This window comes from Salvelinus namaycush, chromosome 8, assembly GCF_016432855.1.
Source record: "Salvelinus namaycush isolate Seneca chromosome 8, SaNama_1.0, whole genome shotgun sequence".
Taxonomy (NCBI): domain Eukaryota; kingdom Metazoa; phylum Chordata; class Actinopteri; order Salmoniformes; family Salmonidae; genus Salvelinus; species Salvelinus namaycush.
This window is the reverse complement of record NC_052314.1, coordinates 6,053,919-6,080,014: the sequence shown is the minus strand read 5'-3', so window position 1 is coordinate 6,080,014 and position 26,096 is coordinate 6,053,919. Positions and strand designations below refer to the sequence as shown.

Here is a 26,096-nt window from a genome sequence, read left to right as displayed (position 1 = left end):
TACTTTATAACGTTCCGTTTTTTGGAGGTAGGTCTACAACCTTTTAATTCTCCGCGGCACAAGCGTCTGTAACCCGCAGCTGCAAGATGTACATTTGGCTTACAATCATAGCCGGATTGGCTGTTTTGCCGTTTCTTCTGAAAACGGTATTCGATCCATACTTTGGCCAAGACTGTTCATATATCTTCAAAGCAATCAAACTTGGAATCAGGCTGCAAAAATACAAAAAGAAAAAACCTTTCTATAGCATTTTGGACTGCTTTTTGGACACGGTAAAGAAACAACCGAATAAAACGTTCCTGCATTTTGAGGGGACATCCCATTCTTACATCGAGGTGGATAAGCAGAGCAACAAGGTTGCCAGAGCATTGAAGACTCACGCTAATCTAAAAGAGGGGGACACGGTAGCTCTCTTTATGGGGAACGAACCCTCTTACGCGTGTATTTGGCTGGGCCTGGCCAAACTGGGCTGTGCAACCGCTCTGCTAAACTTCAACATACGGTCAAAATCTCTGCTACACTGTTTCTCATGCTGTGGGGCCAAAGTGATCATCGCGGCGGCAGGTAAGGATTCCACTATATTCATCAGTTTGCATCAGTTTCAATGTGGGACTTTTATTTTGAAGGCGACCCTACTATTCCACTGTTTGCTCACGCTAATGTTGTTCACGACACACACGCGTAGGTAAAGGATAGGGTCGGTTTGTCACTAGTAACCATGGCCACAAAACCATAATTATGGCTAAACTCCGCATATTTCTACAATTTCTCTTATTAAAAATATAATTTGAAACCTAACCTTACCACACTGTTAACCTTATGACTAACCTTCAATTAAGACCAAAAAAAAACATATGGCCAATTTTGACTTTAGAGCTGAGGTAACTAGTGAAAACCTTAAGGTTGGGATGCATGTGTTTCTAGACTACTAGGTCCTAGTCTAGGGGTAGGCCTACAGTTTATATTTAAAAAACCCTAAACAGCAATCATTATACTAGTGTGTTCCATTAGTAAGACTGCCTCTCACTGTAAACTACTTGAAATCAGAAATGTGTTCGCAATAGCAGCTTGTTCACCCACAACCGCTCGCAGTAGCGGTAGCTAATAACCCACCCACAACCGCTCGCAGTAGCGGTAGCTAATAACCCCATCCACAACCGCCTGACTAAATGAGATAAAGTGAAAATCTGAGGCCTTTAACCACTAATATAGAAAATGCGCTTTAGGCTAGTCAAAGACGCCGTAGCGATTTTTTTTGCAAGGGGTGCAGGATTTTGTCTTTCTTCTGTCTGACTATATATGTTTCTGCTTATAATTTCCGACATTTGTGTAGGCTATTTGTTAGTCAACTTCTCTTCTGTCATTATACAGTATGTTGCCATAGAAGATTAAACAAGCCCTTGCTCACCAGATTAATAGAAGGAAAACTGTGATCTAATTGACATCGGTAACATTTTCTGTCAACTTTCGCGGAGAAAATATGTTTAGGGATTGGGGAAATATAAAACTTTGACAAAACGACCCAACATGTTTCTGATACATTTTCAGTTCGGCTTGGATGTATATTTTATGTGGCTTAAAATACTGCGTTTAAAGATAGCACCTCTACTACAGACAGTATCTGAGCGTTTATATTCTCCAGATGCTGAAATAAATAAGATTTCTCCACTCCTGTTCCCGAGTAAACATTTATTACGTTTGATGTATAATTTTACTGCAAGAAATGTTTAATTCTGCATGAGTTAATATTAAGGCTATGTGAGAGGTTATAAGACCTACAGTCAGTGTCCAGAGTTCAGTTTCCATTTAACCCATCTGAACAGTAGGCTATCAACTTCTTTTTACCTGTTAACTAAATCAACTCTCCATTTCTCAGATTTTCTCTGATTGAATTAAACTCCGATATTGTCCTTTTTGCCTCCCAAGTATTGAAGTAAACTTTTCTGCCCGTTCTCAAAAGCAATTGGCGTGTAGGCTATTTGCCTGAGTTACAGTTAGGGAGTGGTCGAAATGTACACATTTTTTTACCCCGAGGAAAATGGGGGAGGGTCATAATTTTTCAATTCCAGTTAGTTGGGAGGGTTTAGTATTTTAACATTTCGTCCGGGGGAGGATCATGTCATTTGGAATGGTAAATCTAAAAGCTGGCTATAGGTTCGGGGGTGTGTCAAATGTTTTTTTTTAGCTTTTCACTGGGGGCTCCCGAGTGGCGCAGTTTGCTAAATATGTTAACTTGAACCAGTTTGCAGTCAACATTATTCTAAGTAATTTAATTGGATTCAATTTGGAAAATATGTACATAGAATTAGCACGGATATAATTGACATTACTATGAAGTGGCAACCGTGGAGATGGACAGCGCATGGGTGCTGAAAGTAGGCTAATTCTAGAAATCCTAAAGATTTAAAGTCTTAATTTGACTTTTAAGCTACTAACAATAAGAGTTGTTTGTGTTGGAACCTATTTCCTCCTATTCAAGCAATAAGAGGTAGTAGGCCTATTTGTTTGACAGACAAAATTATATTCTCTATCCATAGATTTTTCAGCCAATTCCTTCAGTCACCATGTACTCCTTAAATATATCGGTGTCAGTGAGTGAAGGGCTTGGTGTGTTAAGTTAAAACCAGGACTAGAAACAAGCTGTAAAATGGAAAGACGTGACTCCGATATCTTTGGTTTGTCTCTATGATAGGGCTGCGCTACAACCTTCTATAGCGGAGGACACAAAAAATGTACTGCGTGGGAAGTAATGTGTGATTCTGTCACTATCAATTAATGTTAAACATTTCAACTGGCTATTAAACAACATACTAACTCTAAATCAGTCAGGAGCAAGCCAGGTAGCCTAGGAAGAAGGAACGAAAACAGATTATTTGGGTTATATTGTTGATGTTATTAGTATATTATCGTTATTGTTATTATTATTATTGTCATTATCATTGTTATTATTTTTTATTGTTATTACGTTATTATTATTGTCATTATTGTTATTATTATCATTATCATTGTTATTATTGTTATCGTTGTTATTATTATTGTTATTATTATCATTATCATTGTTATTATTATTATCATTATTATTATTATTTTAATAAATAAATTGTGAAGCATTTGAGACACGCTACAGTCTGGCAGGAGCGCTCAGGATTTCAACAACTCATCAGCAACAGCACTTCAACAACAGGCCTTTACATTTCAAATTTAGGCTGTATTTTTTTTTATTTTTAAGAATGACATAATAATGAATTCACTTTTAGAAACAAATGTTTGACCAGTCTTTGGTTTGAGGATCATGCGGTGAGCTATGCATGCCTAGGTTTGGCCAGTCTATTAGGAATGTATTCTACTGGGAATGTGTTCTATTGGAATGTTTAATACGGTATTCTATAAGCAATGTATTCTACTAGCAATGTATTCTACTAGGAATGTATTCTATTGGAATGTTTAATACTGTATTCTACTAGCAATGTATTCTACTAGCAATGTATTCTACTAGGAATGTATTCTATTAGCAATGTATTCTACTAGGAATGTATTCTACTAGCAATGTATTCTACTAGGAATGTATTCTACTAGCAATGTATTCTACTAGCAATGTATTCTACTAGCAATGTATTCTACTAGCAATGTATTCTATTGGAATGTTTAATACTGTATTCTATAAGCAATGTATTCTACTAGCTATGTATTCTACTGGGAATGTATTCTACTAGCAATGTATTCTACTAGGAATGTATTCTATTAGCAATGTATTCTATTGGAATGTTTAATACTGTATTCTATAAGCAATGTATTCTACTAGGAATGTATTCTACTAGCAATGTATTCTACTAGCAATGTATTCTACTAGCAATGTATTCTACTAGCAATGTATTCTACTAGCAATGTATTCTACTAGCAGTGTATTCTATTGGAATGTTTAATACGGTATTCTATAAGCAATGTATTCTACTAGCAATGTATTCTACTAGCAATGTATTCTATTGGAATGTTTAATACTGTATTCTACTAGGAATGTATTCTACTAGCAATGTATTCTATTGGAATGTTTAATACTGTATTCTATAAGCAATGTATTCTACTAGGAATGTATTCTACTAGGAATGTATTCTATTAGCAATGTATTCTACTAGGAATGTATTCTACTAGCAATGTATTCTACTAGCAATGTATTCTACTAGGAATGTATTCTATTAGCAATGTATTCTACTAGCAATGTATTCTACTAGCAATGTATTCTACTAGCAATGTATTCTACTAGCAATGTATTCTACTAGGAATGTATTCTATTGGAATGTTTAATACTGTATTCTATAAGCAATGTATTCTACTAGCAATGTATTCTATTAGCAATGTATTCTACTAGCAATGTATTCTACTAGCAATGTATTCTACTAGCAATGTATTCTACTAGGAATGTATTCTACTAGCAATGTATTCTACTAGCAATGTATTCTACTAGGAATGTTTAATACTGTATTCTACTAGCAATGTATTCTATTAGCAATGTATTCTATTGGAATGTTTAATACTGTATTCTACTAGCAATGTATTCTATTAGCAATGTATTCTATTGGAATGTTTAATACTGTATTCTACTAGCAATGTATTCTATTAGCAATGTATTCTATTGGAATGTTTAATACTGTATTCTATAAGCAATGTATTCTACTAGCAATGTATTCTACTAGCAATGTATTCTACTAGCAATGTATTCTATTGGAATGTTTAATACTGTATTCTACTAGCAATGTATTCTACTAGCAATGTATTCTACTAGCAATGTATTCTACTAGCAATGTATTCTATTGGAATGTTTAATACTGTATTCGTTAAGCAATGTATTCTACTAGCAATGTATTCTATTGGAATGTTTAATACTGTATTCTATAAGCAATGTATTCTACTAGGAATGTATTCTACTAGGAATGTATTCTATTAGCAATGTATTCTATTAGCAATGTATTCTACTAGGAATGTATTCTACTAGCAATGTATTCTACTAGCAATGTATTCTACTAGCAATGTATTCTACTAGGAATGTATTCTACTAGCAATGTATTCTACTAGCAATGTATTCTACTAGCAATGTATTCTACTAGCAATGTATTCTACTAGGAATGTATTCTATTAGCAATGTATTCTATTGGAATGTTTAATACTGTATTCTATAAGCAATGTATTCTACTAGCAATATATTCTACTAGGAATGTATTCTATTAGCCATGTATTCTACTAGCAATGTATTCTACTAGCAATGTATTCTACTAGGAATGTATTCTACTAGTGTCACGTCCTGACCATAGTTCTTATGTGTTTTGCTTGTTTAGTGTTGGTCAGGACGTGAGCTGGGTGGGAATTCTATGTTGTGTGTCTAGTTTGTCTGTTTCTGTGTCCAGCCTAATATGGTTCTCAATCAGAGACAGCTGTCAATCGTTGTCCCTGATTGAGAATCATATATAGGTGGCTTGTTTTGTGTTGGGGATTGTGGGTGGTTGTTTCCTGTCTCTGTGTTTGTGTTCTGCACCAGATAGGACTGTTTCGGTTTGCCACACTTTGTTATTTTTTGTTCGTTGTAAGTGTTCACTGTTTTTTTGTTTAATTAAACATGTTGAGCACTGGCTACGCTGCGTGTTGGTCCGATCCCTGTTTCACCCCCTCTTTTAGTGAAGAGAGGGAAGGCTGCCGTGACAACTAGCAATGTATTCTACTAGCAATGTTTAATACTGTATTCTACTAGCAATGTATTCTATTAGCAATGTATTCTACTGGAATGTTTAATACTGTATTCTACTAGCAATGTATTCTATTAGCAATGTATTCTATTGGAATGTTTAATACTGTATTCTACTAGCAATGTATTCTATCGGAATGTTTAATAATGTATTCTACTAGCAATGTATTCTACTAGCAATGTATTCTATTAGCAATGTATTCTATTGGAATGTTTAATACTGTATTCTACTAGCAATGTATTCTACTAGCAATGTATTCTACTAGCAATGTATTCTACTAGCAATGTATTCTACTAGGAATGTATTCTATTGGAATGTTTAAAACTGTATTCTATAAGCAATGTATTCTACTAGGAATGTATTCTACTAGGAATGTATTCTATAAGCAATGTATTCTACTAGCAATGTATTCTATTGGAATGTTTAATACTGTATTCTATAAGCAATGTATTCTACTAGCAATGTATTCTATTGGAATGTTTAATACTGTATTCTATAAGCAATGTATTCTACTAGCAATGTATTCTACTAGCAATGTATTCTATTGGAATGTTTAATACTGTATTCTATAAGCAATGTATTCTACTAGGAATGTATTCTACTAGGAATGTATTCTATTAGCAATGTATTCTATTAGCAATGTATTCTACTAGGAATGTATTCTACTAGCAATGTATTCTACTAGCAATGTATTCTACTAGCAATGTATTCTACTAGGAATGTATTCTACTAGCAATGTATTCTACTAGCAATGTATTCTACTAGCAATGTATTCTACTAGCAATGTATTCTACTAGGAATGTATTCTATTAGCAATGTATTCTATTGGAATGTTTAATACTGTATTCTATAAGCAATGTATTCTACTAGCAATATATTCTACTAGGAATGTATTCTATTAGCCATGTATTCTACTAGCAATGTATTCTACTAGCAATGTATTCTACTAGGAATGTATTCTACTAGTGTCACGTCCTGACCATAGTTCTTATGTGTTTTGCTTGTTTAGTGTTGGTCAGGACGTGAGCTGGGTGGGAATTCTATGTTGTGTGTCTAGTTTGTCTGTTTCTGTGTCCAGCCTAATATGGTTCTCAATCAGAGACAGCTGTCAATCGTTGTCCCTGATTGAGAATCATATATAGGTGGCTTGTTTTGTGTTGGGGATTGTGGGTGGTTGTTTCCTGTCTCTGTGTTTGTGTTCTGCACCAGATAGGACTGTTTCGGTTTGCCACACTTTGTTATTTTTTGTTCGTTGTAAGTGTTCACTGTTTTTTTGTTTAATTAAACATGTTGAGCACTGGCTACGCTGCGTGTTGGTCCGATCCCTGTTTCACCCCCTCTTTTAGTGAAGAGAGGGAAGGCTGCCGTGACAACTAGCAATGTATTCTACTAGCAATGTTTAATACTGTATTCTACTAGCAATGTATTCTATTAGCAATGTATTCTACTGGAATGTTTAATACTGTATTCTACTAGCAATGTATTCTATTAGCAATGTATTCTATTGGAATGTTTAATACTGTATTCTACTAGCAATGTATTCTATCGGAATGTTTAATAATGTATTCTACTAGCAATGTATTCTACTAGCAATGTATTCTATTAGCAATGTATTCTATTGGAATGTTTAATACTGTATTCTACTAGCAATGTATTCTACTAGCAATGTATTCTACTAGCAATGTATTCTACTAGCAATGTATTCTACTAGGAATGTATTCTATTGGAATGTTTAAAACTGTATTCTATAAGCAATGTATTCTACTAGGAATGTATTCTACTAGGAATGTATTCTATAAGCAATGTATTCTACTAGCAATGTATTCTATTGGAATGTTTAATACTGTATTCTATAAGCAATGTATTCTACTAGCAATGTATTCTATTGGAATGTTTAATACTGTATTCTATAAGCAATGTATTCTACTAGCAATGTATTCTACTAGGAATGTATTTTATTGGAATGTTTAATACTGTATTCTACTAGCAATGTATTCTACTAGCAATGTATTCTACTAGGAATGTATTTTACTAGGAATGTATTTTACTAGGAATGTATTCTACTAGCAATGTATTCTATTGGAATGTTTAATACTGTATTCTATAAGCAATGTATTCTACTAGCAATGTATTCTACAAGGAATGTACTCTACTAGGAATGTATTCTACTAGCAATGTATTCTTCTAGCAATGTATTCTACTAGCAATGTATTCTATTGGAATGTTTAATACTGTATTCTATAAGCAATGTATTCTACTAGCAATGTATTCTACTAGGAATGTATTCTATTAGCAATATAACATAAGCCCCATGTGGCACGTCGCTCAAGGTTGATCTTCTGAGGGGCTGACAGCAAGACATAGAATGTTCTGGAATGTAGTGTAGAACCCCCAGGCTCCATGTGTAGCATTTCTCAATGGAGGACCTGAACATAATTACTAATAATTTGTAGACTGCAAGTTGACTGGAAGAAGCCCAAATATATATTTGACTAAAACATTATTTCAAACCTTGCTTACATCTGTATACAATCATATATATATCTCTATTATGAAAGGAAACATATTGGAACAGATTTCCAAAATTAAAATCACTTGAAGCTGATTTGCTGGTATTGTTAGTATTTTATGTCCAACAAAACAAAAAACATCTCAGAAAACTTGGGGAGCCAAATAAAATCACCTGCAGGCCACCAGGTGGGGAACCTGGTCTAAGGAGTTGAGACTAACATCACCTGCCTGCCTGTCTCTCTCTCTCTGTGTCTCTCTCTACATCTGTGTCTCCCTCTGTCTGTCTCTCCCTGTCTCTCTCTCTCCCTTTCGCCTTCCCTCTATCCCACAGAGCTGAAAGAGGCAGTGGAGGAGGTTCTCCCTACACTTAAACAGCGGGGTATCTCTGTGTACCTCCTGTCAGAGGAGTGCAGTGTAGAAGGCATCAACCCCCTCTCAGAACATATCACCCAGGCTTCAGACACTCCCCTGTCAGCTGACCTCAGGGCCAACATCACCAGCAAGAGCCCTGCGCTCTACATCTACACGTCAGGGACCACTGGTAAGAACATCAGTCCACCTCTACACCTCAGGAACCCCTGGTAAGAACCGCAGTCCTCCTCTACACCTCAGGAACCCCTGGTGAGAACCTCAGTCCTCTACACCTCAGGGACCACTGGTAAGAACCTCAGTCCTCCTCTACAGCTCAGGAACCACTGGTAAGAACCTCAGTCCTCCTCTACACCTCAGGGACCACTGGTGAGAACCTCAGTCCTCCTCTACACCTCAGGAACCACTGGTGAGAACCTCAGTCCTCCTCCACACCTCAGGGACCACTGGTAAGAACCTCAGTCCTCCTCTACAGCTCAGGAACCACTGGTAAGAACCTCAGTCCTCTACACCTCAGGAACCACTGGTAAGAACCTCAGTCCTCCTCTACAGCTCAGGAACCACTGGTAAGAACCTCAGTCCTCCTCTGCAGCTCAGGAACCACTGGTAAGAACCTCAGTCCTCCTTTACAACTCAGTCCTCTTCTACACCTCAGTCCTCCTCTACACCTCAGGAACCACTGGTAAGAACCTCACTCCTCCTCTACAACTCAGTCCTCCTCTACACCTCAGAGACCACTGGTAAGAACCTCAGTCCTCCTCTACACCTCAGGAACCACTGGTAAGAACCTCAGTCCTCCTCTACAACTCAGTCCTCCTCTACACCTCAGGAACCACTGGTAAGAACCTCAGTCCTCCTCTACAACTCAGTCCTCCTCTACACCTCAGAGACCACTGGTAAGAACCTCAGTCCTCCTCTACAACTCAGTCCTCCTCTACACCTCAGGAACCACTGGTAAGAACCTCAGTCCTCCTCTACACCTCAGAGACCACTGGTAAGAACCTCAGTCCTCCTCTACACCTCAGGAACCACTGGTAAGAACCTCAGTCCTCCTCTCCACCTCAGTCCTCTTCTATACCTCAAGAACCACTGGTACCATTCCTTCCAGCCCTGGGACTAGGACTGGAAGGAGCTGGGGATGGTTTCCGGAAAGGGCTCCTAGTCCCCTAATGGATGAATTTGGATGTAGGCACTTCATGTAAATCTGAAAGAAGGATTTTATTTGCTTATACCTATTGAATTGTTTCCTGGGGGTAGGATTTGTTATGCATACGTCATTCAATGCACTGTGTCTATTGTCTGACTGTCCTATCTACCTGTCCTTGTCTACTGTCCTATCTGACTGTAGGTCTACCTATTGTCTATAGTTAACCCACTGTCCTATCTGACTGTAGGTCTACCTAAAGCGGCTCTGGTGACCCAGGAGAGGGTGTGGACTGCGTCCTTTATCCAAGCCGTCTCAGGAGTGACATCCCAGGATGTGTTCTATATCAACCTGCCTCTCTATCACAGCGCCGGCTTCCTCATCGGACTCACTGGGGCCATCGAGAGGGGTAATGTTATGACTCTTATTTTGAAATGCTAGGAATGAGTTGTCAGATTTGTTTATTTAACATGTCAATGTGTTTGTATCTGCCCCCTAGTCAAATAAACCATACAGAATTGAGTCATACTCTATAGATATCTGAACAGAGTGTATTGCATGCTGAACGAAGCCATTAGATACATTAGTAGTTTAGTAGGACACAAAGGGCGTTCGACACGTATCGTGTTGCACAGTGAAAAGATGACTTTGGTCTACTTTTAAAACATGTCTAAACAAGATGGTGTAAGTTAATCAGGATATATGATGAAATACCCAGTCTGTGACATCATCTGTCTCCTCTACCAGGCATAACAGTAGTTCTGAGGAGGAAGTTTTGATGAAATACCCAGTCTGTGACATCATCTGTCTCCTGTACCAGGCATAACAGTAGTTCTGAGGAGGAGGTTTTCAGCGTCTCAGTTCTGGGAGGACTGTAGGAGACATAATGTAACAGTGATGCAGTACATCGGAGAGACCATGAGATACCTCTGCAACACACCCATGGTAAAGGACACCTCGTCTAGGACACCGATCCTTGTGTGGCTCAGTTGGTAGAGTATGACGCTTGCAATGCCAGGGGTTATGGGTTCGATTTTCCCACGGGGGACCAGTACGAAAATGTTTCCCAACGTTGAGAAAAGGGGGTGAATTTGGGAGCAGCATTATGTTGCAACTGCTTTCTGTACAGGGCCGTAGTTTCTTCACTAAATTAGATTTCTGTTGACCGACCCTTGATTTACACTACCGGTCAAAAGTTTTAGAACCCCTAACATTCAAGGGTTTTTCTTTATTTTTTACTATTTTCTACATTGTAGAATAATACTGAAGACATCGAAACTATGAAATAACACATATGGAATCATGTAGTAACCAAAAAAAAGTGTTAAACAAATCAAAATATATTTTATATTTGAGATTCTTCAAAGTAGCCACCAATTAACAGGTGTGCCTTGTTAAAAGTTAATTTGTGGAATTTCTTTCCTTAATGCGTTTGAGCCAATCAGTTGTGTTGTGACAAGGTATGCAGAAGATAGCCCTATTTGGTAAAATACAAAGTCCATATTATGGCAAGAACAGCTCAAATAAGCAAAGAGAAACAACAGTCATCATTACTTTAAGACATGAAGGTCAGTCAATATGGAACATTTCAAGAACTTTGAAAGTGCAGTCGCAAAAACCATCAAGCGTTATGATGAAACTGGCTCTCATGAGGACCGCCACAGGAAAGGAAGATCCAGAGTTACCTCTGCTGCAGAGGATAAGTTCATTAGAGTTACCAGCCTCAGATTGCAGCCCAAATAACTGCTTCACAGAGTTCAAGTAACAGACACATCTCAACATCCACTGTTCAGAGGAGACTGCATGTATCAGGCCTTCATGGTCGAATTGCTGCAAAGAAACCACTACTAAAGGACACCAATAAGAAGAAGAGACTTGCTTAGGCCAAGAAACATGAGCAATGGACATTAGACCTGTGGAAATTTGTCCTTTGGTCTGGAGTCCAAATTTGAACATTTTGGTTCCAACCGCCATGTCTTTGTGAGACTCAGTGTGGGTGGACGGATGATCTCCGCATGTGTATTTCCCACCATAAAGCATGGAGGAGGAGGTGTGATGGTGTGGGGGTGCTTTGCTGGTGACACTGTCTGTGATTTATTTTGAATTCAAGGCACACTTAACCAGCATGGCTACCACAGCATTCTGCAGCGATACGCCATCACATCTGGTTTGGGCTTAGTGGGACTATCATTTGTTTTTCAACAGGACAATGACTCAACACACTTCCAGGCTGTGTAAGGGCTATTTTTACCAAGAAGGAGAGTGATGGAGTGCTGCATCAGATAACCTGGCCTCCACAATCACCCGACCTCAACCCAATTGAGATGGTTTGGGATGAGTTGGACAGCAGAGTGAAGGAAAAGCAGCCAACAAGTGCTCAGCATTTATGGGAACTCCTTCAAGACTGTTGGAAAAGCATTCCAGGTGAAGCTGGTTGAGAGAATGCCAAGTGTGTACAAAGCTATCATCAAGGCAAAGGGTGGCTATTTGAAGAATCTCAAATATAAAATATATTTAGATTTGATAAACACTTTTTTGCTTACTATGTGATTCCATATGTGTTATTTCATAGTTTTGATGTCTTCACTATTATTCTACAATGTAGAAAATAGTACAAATAAAGAAAAACCCTTTAATGAGTAGGTGTTCTAAAACCTTTGACCGGTAGTGTACCTGCCAACTGTGAACTGTCTAGCTTTGGACACTCTGTGTTTGTGTGTGTGTGTGTGTGTGTGTGTGTGTTTACAATACGATGTCTATCAAAGTTACTACTGCACTACTGTAGGGCTCCCGAGTGGCACAGCGGTCTAAGGCACTGCATCTCATTAGTTCGATTCCAGGCTGTATCACAACCGGCCGTGATGGAGTCCAATAGGGCGGCGCACAATTAACCCAGTGTCGTCCGGGTTTGGCCGGAGTAGGCTGTCATTATAAATAAGAATTTGTTCTTAACTGACTTGCCTGGTGAAATATAGGTGAAATAAAAAATAAATAAAATAAGAGTGTCTGCTAAATTCCACGTATTTAGTATATGTAGTAACTCCAGCATAATACTGTACGATTACAGTTTTTATTTTAATGTTACAGCCACCGTATTGCCTTAGGTCTGTTATAAAAACTCAGATGACCTAGCAAAGTTCAATTTAACTGCTTTTAATTGGAGAAAACATATTCGAAACGCTTCACCACCCTGTAATGGATCTTTTCTGACCACTGTGTCTATTGAGTAGAATATCATTTCACAAATCGATCTTCGTGCCCGTTTCTATTTTCAGAAAGACAACGAGAAGGACCATAAAGTGCGTATTGCCATCGGCAACGGGGTCCGTTCAGACATCTGGAGAGAGTTTCTGAATCGTTTTGGAGACGTCGCTGTCAGGGAACTGTACGCCGCCACCGAGGGCAACATCGGCTTCATCAACTACACCAGCAAGATCGGAGTGGTTGGACGAGTCAACTTTCTCCACAGGGTAGGTAGAGATCTGACCCCAACACAATTTAACCCAGGATAACTACACGTGGGATCACATATGGATTCAAATCACTACCTGATGTGTAAATGATGTGCCTCCTTAACAGAAAATATATATATATTTTTTGTAATTGTGTTTCACTTTCAGAGACTTTTCCCCTATACTTTGATCAAATTTGACATTGAGAAGGAGGAACCTGTTAGGAACTCAAAGGGTCTGTGTATCCAAGCAATGAAAGGTACCTTTTTTTTATTTATTGATGTTGACTTTTACCCCACTGACATAGAATCTGTGAACTGTCTAGGTTTGGACACTCTGTTTTGTAATACGATGTCTATCAAAGTTACTTTAGTTTAAGGCAGACTGTGACCGTGGATTGGGTTCCAAGTCATTGCTTCATATTGTTGACGGTACAAAGTTGAGAAAAGGGGGGTGAATTTGGGAGCAGCATTATGTTGCAACTGCTTTCTGTACAGGGCCGTAGTTTCTTCACTAAATTAGATTTTCTAGTTGACCAACACTCTATTTACCCACCAACTGTGAACTGTCTAGCTTTGGACACTCTGTGACATGGATTGGGTCCTGCTTTATATTGTCGACAGAACAACATTGGGTAAAGTATGACCCAATGTCGTCTTTCCAAATTAAGAACCTGGAGCTGTGTGTATCACACGTCTCAATAGGACTACTTTATGGTCAGTTCTTAAATAACAATGCATACGTTTACATTTGGGGGGGGGGGGGGGGGGGGGGGGGGGGATCCCAGATCAGATCCCAGATCAGTGCTCCTTAGTCGCTTGATACATAGTTCTTAAAATAAATATTGGGAGCATCAGCATCATTATCCCCATCTTCCTTTTTTTTAGGTGAGGCTGGACTTTTGGTTGGAAAGATAACCAAGAGATCTCCCTTTGTTGGTTATGCTGGTAACGACCAGCAGACAGAGAAGAAGAGACTGAGAGACGTCTTACAGACAGGTGACCTGTACTTCAACACTGGAGACCTGTTGAGGATCGATGAACAAAACTTTGTTCAGTTTCAGGATCGGGTTGGTGACACTTTCAGGTAGGCAGTACGGTTGACAAAATTCCCAGGTTTTCTAGAAATGACAGTTGGAAAATCAGAAGGAAATAATCAGGAAATCTGGAAACCTGGGAATTTTGGTAAAGGTATCAGAATTTTCCAACCCTACACAGTATGTCACTCAGGGTTCGAATTACACATCTCTTGGGGCTGTCAAACATCTCTTGGGGTTGACCAACATGGAAATGTTTTTGTTATTTCAGGTGGAAAGGCGAGAATGTTGCTACAACTGAAGTGGCAGATATCCTCACAATGGTGGACTGCATCGTGGAGGCTAATGTATATGGCGTGAAAGTTGAAGGTAAATATGAATCTATATGGTCAGATTTAGGTTGTTAACAGCTACTAAATTATAGGTTATTACTTACACCATGTATTATTACTTACAACATGTACTATAGGTTATTACTTATATTATAGGTTATTACTTACATTATTATGGGTTATTACTTACAACATGTACTATAGGTTATTACTTACATTATAGGTTATTACTTACAATCTGTATTATAGGTTATTACTTACATTATTATGGGTTATTACTTACAGCATTTATAGGTTATTACTTACAACATTTATAGGTTATTACTTACAATATTTATAGGTTATTACTTGCAATATTTATAGGTTATTACTTACAACTTGTATTATAGGTTATTACAATATGTGTTTTTACTTACAATATGTATTATGGGTTATTACTTACGATCTGTATTATGGGTTATTACTTACAATATGTATTATGGGTTATTACTTACAATATGTATTATGGGTTATTACTTACAACATTTATAGGTTATTACTTACAATATGTATTATAGGTTATTACTTACAATATGTATTATAGGTTATTACTTACATTATTATGGGTTATTACTTACAGCATTTATAGGTTAATACTTACAACATTTATAGGTTATTACTTACAACATTTATAGGTTATTACTTACAACATCTATAGGTTATTGCTTACATTATGTATTATGGGTTATTACTTGCAATATGTATTATGGGTTATTACTTACAACATTTATAGGTTATTACTTACAACATTTATAGGCTATTACTTACAATATGTATTATAGGTTATTACTTACACCATGTATTATGGGTTATTACTTACAACATGTATTATGGGTTATTACTTACATTATTATGGGTTATTACTTACAACATTTATAGGCTATTACTTACACCATTTATAGGTTATTACTTACAATATGTATTATAGGTTATTACTTACAACATCTATAGGTTATTACTTACAATATGTATTATAGGTTATTACTTACACCATGTATTATAGGTTATTACTTACACCATGTATTATGGGTTATTACTTACAACATTTATAGGTTATTACTTACAACATTTACAGGTTATTACTTACAATATGTATTATAGGTTATTACTTACAATATGTATTATGGGTTATTACTTACACCATGTATTATAGGTTATTACTTACAATATGTATTATGGGTTATTACTTACAATATGTATTATGGGTTATTACTTACAATATGTATTATGGGTTATTACTTACAATATGTATTATGGGTTATTACTTACAATATGTATTATGGGTTATTACTTACAATATGTATTATAGGTTATTACTTACAATATGTATTATGGGTTATTACTTACAATATGTATTATGGGTTATTACTTACAATATGTATTATGGGTTATTACTTACAATATGTATTATAGGTTATTACTTACAACATATATAGGTTATTACTTACAATATGTATTATGGGTTATTACTTACAACATCTATAGGTTATTACTTACAATATGTATTATAGGTTATTACTTACACCATGTATTATGGGTTATTACTTACAACATGTATTATGGGTTATTACTTACAACATTTATAGGTTATTACTTACAACATTTATAGGTTATTACTTACAACATCTATAGGTTATTGCTTAGATTATATGTTATTACTTACAATATGTATTATGGGTTATTACTTACAACATGTATTATAGGTTATTACATACAACATGTATTATGGGTTATTACTTACAATATGTACTATAGGTTATTATTTACAACATGTATTATAGGTTATTACTTACAACATGTATTATAGGTTATTACATACAACATGTATTATAGGTTATTACATACAACATGTACTATAGGTTATTACTTACAACATGTACTATAGGTTATTATTTACAATATGTATTATGGGTTATTATAAGAATTGTGTTTCCTGGCAAACAAATATAGGGCTTACAGTCGTTCTAAATTATAATCGTTTTAGTTTATAGGGTAGGAATTAATTTAAACACAGTAGATTTGGCTCTAGATAAGTTAGCTATTCGCTAGTAGGAGACTATAAAATTAAAGACAATCGGCTGCTCATCCGTACACGTACAACAGACTGCTCATCCGTACACGTACAACAGACTGCTCATCCGTACACGTACAACAGACTGCTCATCCGTACACGTACAACAGACTGCTCATCCGTACACGTACAACAGACTGCTCATCCGTACACGTACAACAGACTGCTCATCCGTACACGTACAACAGACTGCTCATCCGTACACGTACAACAGACTGCTCATCCGTACACGTACAACAGACTGCTCATCCGTACACGTACAACAGACTGCTCATCCGTACACGTACAACAGACTGCTCATCCGTACACGTACAACAGACTGCTCATCCGTACACTCATACAATAGACTACTCATCCGTACATGTACAATATACTACACGTACAATATACTACACATACAATATGCTACACATCCATACACATACAAACACATACAACAGACTACACATACCATATACTACACATACAATATACTACACATCCGTACACATACAACAGACTACACATACAAACACATACAACAGACTACACATACAAACACATACAACAGACTACACATACCATATACTACACATACAATAGACTACACATACAACAGACTACACATCCGTACACATACAACAGACTACACATACAATAGACTACACATACAACAGACTACACATACACCAGACTACATATACAATAGACTACACATACAACAGACTACACATACAACAGACTACACATACAACAGACTACACATACAACAGACTACACATCCGTACACATACAACAGACTACACATACAATAGACTACACATACAACAGACTACACATACAATAGACTACACATACAATATACTACACATACAACAGACTACACATACAACAGACTACACATCCGTACACATACAACAGACTACACATACAACAGACTACACATACAACAGACTACACATACAACAGACTACACATACAACAGACTACACATACAACAGACTACACATCCGTACACATACAACAGACTACACATACAATAGACTACACATACAATATACTACACATACAATATGCTACACATCCATACACATACAAACACATACAATATACTACACATCCGTACACATACAATATACTACACATACCATATACTACACATACCATATACTACACATACCATATACTACACATACAATATACTACACATCCGTACACATACAATAGACTACACATTCAACAGACTACACATCTGTACACATACAATAGACTGCATATACAATATACTACACATACAATAGACTACACATACAACAGACTACACATAAAATATACTACACATACAATAGACTACATATACAATAGACTACACGTACACTAGACTACACATTCAACTGACTACACATACAACAGACTACATGTATAACAGACTACACGTACAACAGACTACACATACAACAGACTACACGTACAATAGACTACACGTACAACAGACTACACATACAACAGACTACACGTACAATAGACTACACATACAACAGACTACACATCCGTACACATACACCAGACTACACGTACAATAGACTACACGTACACCAGACTACACGTACAATAGACTACACGTACACCAGACTACACGTACAATAGACTACACGTACAATAGACTACACATACAATAGACTACACGTACAACAGACTACATGTATAACAGACTACACGTACAATAGACTACACGTACACCAGACTACACGTACAATAGACTACACGTACAACAGACTACACATACAACAGACTACACGTACAATAGACTACACGTACAACAGACTACACATACAACAGACTACACGTACAATAGACTACACATACAACAGACTACACATCCGTACACATACACCAGACTACACGTACAATAGACTACACGTACACCAGACTACACGTACAATAGACTACACGTACACCAGACTACACGTACAATAGACTACACGTACAACAGACTTCACATCCGTACACATACAACAGACTTCTCATGACTCTGATGATGCATCCCAAATGCACCCTATTCCCTATAGAGAGCACTACTTCTGTCAAGGGCCTATAGGGCTCTGGGTGCCCTACATGGGGTGGCATTTGGTATGTGGGCTTCCGAGTGGCGCAGCGGTCCAAGGCACTGCATCTCAGTGCTAGAGGCGTCACTTCAGACCATGGTTCGATTCCGGGGCTGTATCACAACCGGCCGTGATTGGGAGGAACCATAGGGCGGCGCACAATTGGCCCAGCGTCGTCCGGGTTAGCCCGTCATTGTAAATAAGAATTTGTTCTTAACTGACTTGCCTAGTTAAATGAAGGTTAAATAAAATACAAAAATGTAGGCTGAATATTGTCTCTCTCCAGGTCATGAGGGGAGGATTGGAATGGCTGCTGTGAAGGTAGAAGAAGGGAAAGAGTTTGACGGCGCCAGCACCTTCAGCCAGGTAGCCAGCTACCTCCCTGCTTACGCAAGACCGCGCTTCATTAGAATACAGGTGAGCTTTACCCGACGTCGCTTTTTAATCATGTTGTTTAATCAGCTTTGTTTGTTATCATGATTTTAAGTCAGTGTAACTATCAAGGTCTTTTACTATTGAAATTTTCTTTTAACACCTCTGTCATTCAAGTTGAAAAAATCTGTTGTCTTGAAGTATACTCAGCTCTTAAAATATACTTGTATACTGTTTACAGTGCATTCGGAAAGTATTCAGACCTTCACTTTTTCCACATTTTGTTACGTTACAGCCTTATTTTAAAATGGATTAAATAAAACATTTTTTTATCATCAATCAACACACAAAGCCCCATTATGACAAAGCAAGTTTAGAAATTTTTGCAAATTTATTTAAAAAAACAAACAGATACCTTATTTAAGTATTCAGACCGTTTGCTATGAGACTCGAAATTGAGAGAATGTTCGCCCTAGTATGAAGTCCTGAGTGCTCTGGAGCAGGTTTTGATCAATAATGTTTTGCAGATTTATTAAACATAAAAAACTGAAATATCCCATTTACATAAGTATTCAGACCCTTTACTCAGTACTTTGTTGAAGCACCTTTGGCAGCGATTACAGCCTGGTGTCTTTTTGGGTACGACGGTACAAGCTTGGCACACCTGTATTTGGGGAGTTTCTCCCATTCTTCTCTGCAGATCTTCTCAAGCTCTGTCAGGTTGGATGAGAAACGTCGCTGCACAGCTATTTTCAGGTCTCTCCAGAGATGTTCGATCAGGTTCAAGTCCGGGCTCTGGCTCAGAGACTTGTCCTGAAGCCACTCCTGCGTTGTCTTGGCTGTGTGTATAGGGTCGTTGTCCTGTTGGAAGGTGAAACTTCACCCCAGTCTGAGAACCTGCTCCAGAGCACTCAGGACTTCTTCAAGGATCTCTGTACTTTGCTCCGTTCATCTTTCCCTTGATCCTGAATAGTCTCCCAGTCCCTGACGCTGAAAAACATCCCCACAGCATGATGTTGCCTCCACCATGCTTCACCGTAGGGATAGTGCCAGGTTTCCTCCAGACGTGACGCTTGGCATTCAGGCCAAAGAGTTCAATCTCGGTTTCATCAGACCAGATAATCTTGTTTCTCATGCTCTGAGAGTCCTTTAGGTACATTTGAAGTCGGAAGTTTACATACACCTTAGCCAAATACATTTAAACTCAGTTTTTCACAATTCCTGACATTTAATCCTAGTAAAAATTCCCTGTTTTAGGTCAGTTAGGATCACCACTTTATTTTAAGAATGTGAAATGTCAGCATAATAGTAGAGAGAATTATTTATTTCAGCTTTTATTTCTTTCATCACATTCCCAGTGGGTCAGAAGTTTACATACACTCAATTAGTATTTGGTAGCATTGCCTTTAAATGGTTTAACTTGGGTCAAACGTTTCAGGTAGCCTTCCACAAGCTTCCCACAATAAGTTGGGTGAATTTTTGCCCATTCCTCCTGACAGAGCTGGTGTAACTGAGTCAGGTTTGTAAGGCCTCCTTGCTCGCACACTCTTTTTCAGTTCTGCCCACAAATTTTCTATAGGATTGAGGTCAAGACTTTGTGATGGCCACTCCAATACCTTGACTTTGTTGTCCTTAAGCCATTTTACCACAACTTTGGAAGTATGCTTGGGGTCATTGTCCAGTTGGAAGACCCATTTGCGACCAAGCTTTAACTTCCTGACTGATGTCTTGATGTTGCTTCAATATATCCACATCATTTTCCTTCTTCATGATTTCATCTATTTTGTGAAGTGGCATTCCCAGTCCCTCCTGCAGCAAAGCACCCCCACAACATGATGCTGCCACCCCTGTGCTTCACGGTTGGGATGGTGTTCTTCAGCTTGCAAGCATCACCCTTTTTCCTCCAAACATGGCCAAACAGTTCTATTTTTGTTTCATCAGACCAGAGGACATTTCTCCAAAAAGTACGATCTTTGTCCCCAAGTGCAGTTGCAAACCGTAGTCTGGCTTTTTTATGGCGATTTTGGGGCAGTGGCTTCTTCCTTGCTGAGCGGCCTTTCAGGTTATGTCGATTTCTGTACAGCACTTTGAGATATCAGCTGATGCAAGAAGGGCTTTATAAATACATTTGATTTGATTAGATATAGGACTCGTTTTACTGTGGCTATAGATACTTTTGTACCTGTTTCCTCCAGCATCTTCACAAGGTCCTTTGCTGTTGTTCTGGGATTGATTTGCACTTGTCACACCAAAGTACGTTCATCTCTAGGAGACAGAATGCGTCTCCTTCCTGAGCGGTATGACGGCTGCGTGGTCCCATGGTGTTTACACTTGCGTACTATTGTTTGTACAGATGAACGTGGTACCTTCAGGCGTTTGGAAATTGCTCCCAAGGATGAACCAGACTTGTGGAGGTCTACAATTTTTTTTCTGAGGTCTTGGCTGATTTCTTTTGATTTTCCCAAGATGTCAAGTAAAGAGGCACTGAGTTTGAAGGTAGGCTTTGAAATACATCCACAGGGACACCTCCAATTGACTCAAATGATGTCAATTAGCCTATCAGAAGCTTCTAAAGCCATGGCATCATTTTCTGGAATGTTCCAATCTGTTTAAAGGCACAGTCAACCACTCACTGACCGCTTACTGTCGTGACCATGGCAGGCTGCTTTTCCAGCATCAGTTATTGTAGTAAAACTGTGTCTGATAGGAGTTCAGTGCTGTTTGTGGGTGTGCTTCGTATGTACCACAGAGGGATCTACTCTGAAACCTATTTTAATCATGAAGATGTCTTGTTTGCAACCAAAACTTCTGACCCACTGGAATTATGATACAGTGAATTAATCTGCCTGTAAACAATTGTTGGAAAAATGACTTGTCATGCACAAAGTATATGTCCTAACCGACTTGCCAAAACTATAGTTTGTTAACAAGAAATTTGTGGAGTGTTTTAAAAACTAGTTTTAATGACTCCAACCTAAGTGTATGTAAACTTCCGACTTCAACTGTGCCTTTTGGCAAACTCTAAGCAGGCTTTCATGTGCCTTTTACTGAGGAGTGGCTTCCATCTGGCCACTCTACCATAAAGGCCTGATTGGTGGAGTGCTGCAGAGATGGTTGTCCTTCTGAAAGGTTCTCCCATCTCCACAGAGAAACTCTGGAGCTCTGTCAGTGACCATTGGGATCTTGGACACCTCCCTGACCAATACTTCCTAGAGCTGGCTGCCCAGCCAAACTGCGCAATCGGAGAGAAGGGCATTGGTCAGGGAGGTGACCAAGAACCCGATGCTCCCTCTGCCAGAGCTCCAGCTTCCTCTGTGGAGATGGGAGAACCTTCAATAAACTCAATATTAGGAAGATGTACTTAAGGTTTTGTACACTCTGTGTGTGTGTGTTTAAACTCAGCAAAAAAAGAAACGTCCTCACTGTCAACTGCGTTTATTTTCAGCAAACTTGTGTAAATATTTGTATGAACATAACAAGATTCAACAACTGAGACATAAACTGAACAAGTTCCACAGACATGGAATAATGTGTCCCTGAACAAAGGGGGGGTGGGGGGGGGGGGGGGGGGGGCAAAATCAAAAGTTACAGTCAGTATCTGGTGTGGCCACCAGCTGCATTTAGTACTGCAGTGCATCTCCTCCTCGTGGACTGCACCAGATTTGCCAGTTCTTGCTGTGAGATGTTACCCAACTCTTCCACCAAGGCACCTGCAAGTTCCCGGACATTTCTGGGGGGAATGGCCCTAGCCCTATCCAATAGGTCCCAGACGTGCTCAATGGGATTGAGATCCGGGCACAGACAGAACGAGCAGTATGGCTGGTGGCATTGTCATGCTGGAGGGTCATGTCAGGATGAGCCTGCAGGAACGGTACCACATGACGGAGGAGGATGTCTTCCCTGTAACGCACAGCGTTGAGATTGCCTGCAATGACAACAAGCTCAGTCCGATGATGCTGTGACACACCGCCCCAGACTATGATGGACCTTCCACCTCCAAATCGATCCCGCTCCAGAGTACAGGCCTCTGTGTAACGCCCATTTATTCGACAATAAACGCAAATCCGACCATCACCCCTGTTGAGACAAAACATCGACTCGTCAGTGAAGAGCACTTTTTGCCAGTCCTGTCTGATCCAGCGATGGTGGGTTTGTGCCCAGAGGCGACGTTGTTGCCGGTGATGTCTGTTGAGGACCTGCCTTACAACAGGCCTACAAGCCCTCAGTCCAGCCTCTCTCAGCCTATTGCGGACAGTCTGAGCACTGATGGAGGGATTGTGCGTTCCTGGTGTAACTCGGGCAGTTGTTGTTGCCATCCTGTACCTGTTCCGCAGGTGTGATGTTCGAATGTACCGATCCTGTGCAGGTGTTGTTACACGTGGTCTGCCACTGCGAAGACGATCAGCTGTCCGTCCTGTCTCCCTGTAGCGCTGTCTTAGGCGTCTCACAGTATGGACACTGCAATTTCTTGCCCTGGCCACATCTGCAGTCCTCATGCCTCCTTGCAGCATGCCTAAGGCACGTTCACGCAGATGAGCAGGGACCCTGGGCATCTTTCTTTTGGTGTTTTTCAGAGCCAGTAGAAAGGCCTCTTTAGTGTCCTAAGTTTTCATAACTGTGACCTTAATTGCCTCCCGTCTGTAAGCTGTTAGTGTCTTAACGACCGTTCCACAGGTGACTGTTCATTAATTGTTTATGGTTCATTGAACAAGCATGGGAAACAGTGTTTAAACCCTTTACAATGAAGATCTGTGAAGTTATTTGGATTTTTACAAATTATCTTTGAAAGACAGGGTCTTGAAAAAGGGCCGTTTCTTTTTTTGTTGTTGCTGAGTTTATATTCTTAAAAATAATCTTTAAATTATATTCTTATGTATAACACTTAAGAGCTCCTTCGAGATGACGGGAACATTTAAGATGAAGAAAGTGACGTTGGTGGAAGAGGGCTTCAACCCAGCTGCTGTCCAAGATCCTCTGTACTTCCTAGATCCAGCTAAGAAAACCTACGTACCCCTCACCGAAGAGATATACTCCTCCATAAACACCAGAGAAATTAAGTTATAAAATCTAAATGTGAAGAAAAAAAATGGGGAGAAAAAAATCATGTTAGCTAATTAATTGACAAAATCTGCATTAATTATTAAATGTCTAATGTTTAGACCTGGTTTTCAAATACTATTTGATTATTTCATATACTTTTTCTCTGCGCATTGAGCTTGCCTGGGTTAACGGACCAATAGAATAATCCTAAAACTGCAAATCCCACCCGGCATTTGAAATGATTTCCAATAGTATTTGGAGCAAGGTCCTCCTGTTAACGTCGCATGTGTTATCAGATTACACGGGGGAATAATATGGTATAATGATTCTGTAGACTAACCCACTGTCTTTGTCTACTAATCTCAGGGAATAGATTTGAATTATATTTTGTAACAAACCTGATCATGCTTAAAATTATGTAGTTTTGGTCTTAACGAGACTTTATATTGTTTACAGTTAGTTATACATTATATTGTAGAGGGTACCAGCATCTGAAGATGCTTGAAAACAAACTTGATATTTTGATGTGCAGTATATTGATTGTACTTTTTGAATGGTTAATAAAACTTTCATGAACCCAAATCATTTCCTTGTCTTCTTCCTATACTAGATTGTGGACGACACTAATAACCTGTTTTATTATATTAGGGCACTATAAACCTGATTTATGATATCAGGGCTCTATTCAATCCGTATCGCAGAAGTTCAGTGTTACTGAAATTTAAAGGCAATGTTCCTGTGTTAGCAGAGACTGCATTCATGGTAAACGCTCCATAAATCGGCGCAATCTCGAATTACCTTTAAGTGAATATTGTACAATCTGTAACTCTTCAGCGATCCAGATTGAATAGAGGCCTTAATCTAAGTGCTGTGTCGTCAATACTGTAGTTCTGTGCTTTAATAGGTTGTAGGTTGCAGACTAGTGTTTTGATACATGTAATTACAACAGCCATAAAGTAGTGGGATATGAGATTGGTTTGAAGGCAGGCCACAGTAAATCTGGTCCTAGATTAAAACATATTTTTTTAATGTAACCTTTATTTAACGAGTCAGTTAAGAACAAATTGTTATTTACAATGACGGCCTACCCCAGCCAAACCTGGACGGCGCTGGGAAAATTGTGCACCGCCCTATGGGACTCCCAATCACGGCCAGAAGTGATACAGCCTGGATTTGAACCAGGGACTGTAGTGACAAACATTGGCAGTGGAATGGTCTTACTGAAGAGCTCAGTGACTTTAAACGTGGCACCGTCTTAGGATGCCACCTTTGCAACAAGTCAGTTCATCAAATTTCTGCCCTATATATATATATATATATGTGTGTGTGTGTCATATGGAACAAAATGGAACAAAAATATAAACGCAACATGCAACAATTTCAGAGATTTTCCGGAGTTATTCAATGTTCCCTCTAAACTGTGCGTGACGCAGGACAAATATCAGCCCATGGAGAGAAGCACGATATTGTATTTCACTCAACTTTCTAGAGTTTTCCCTGTCAACACTAATCAACGTTTCCCTTTACCGTGGCAATTGTGATCGTATTAGCCACTTTCAACGCAACATACCGAAACAAAGCCACGCAAGAGATGTTGTAGGGCTCTATTGCGCAAGACTCGGCCTGTACTTTACACAGACCGATGCGGCATAACCAATCAGAGCTGCGGTATGTCTATATGCAAATACCCTTGCCATATATGGATCTGTGTCGTTCACTTTGAGCTGGAATGTTTACAGCTGTGGTCCTGAGACGATAAGCTTGTTAGGAGATCGAAGGGAGAGCTGCATGTAGCCACGTGTGCACATTTTGTTCATTTCCTTTGCCAGTTAGTAAGTTATTAGCCCAGTTATAGATCATTTGTAGTCAGCAATAGTGGAGTGATTGCTTCCTACAAGAGCACAAAACGTG

The 26,096-nt window shown here is 38.7% G+C and overlaps 1 protein-coding gene across 1 annotated transcript; it reads left to right on the top strand.

The window, feature by feature from the left end:
* Positions 1-11: 11 nt before the first annotated feature.
* On the top strand, positions 12-24,767 carry zgc:101540 (hsFATP2a_ACSVL_like domain-containing protein). Its single transcript, XM_038999180.1, has 10 exons — positions 12-564; positions 8,578-8,787; positions 10,010-10,168; positions 10,580-10,704; positions 13,035-13,229; positions 13,380-13,470; positions 14,099-14,297; positions 14,519-14,616; positions 19,060-19,190; positions 24,033-24,767. Exons 1-10 carry the CDS (start codon positions 87-89, stop codon positions 24,207-24,209), a joined length of 1,863 nt encoding a protein of 620 aa, XP_038855108.1. The 5' UTR covers positions 12-86; the 3' UTR covers positions 24,210-24,767.
* The last annotated feature ends 1,329 nt before the right edge of the window (positions 24,768-26,096 follow it).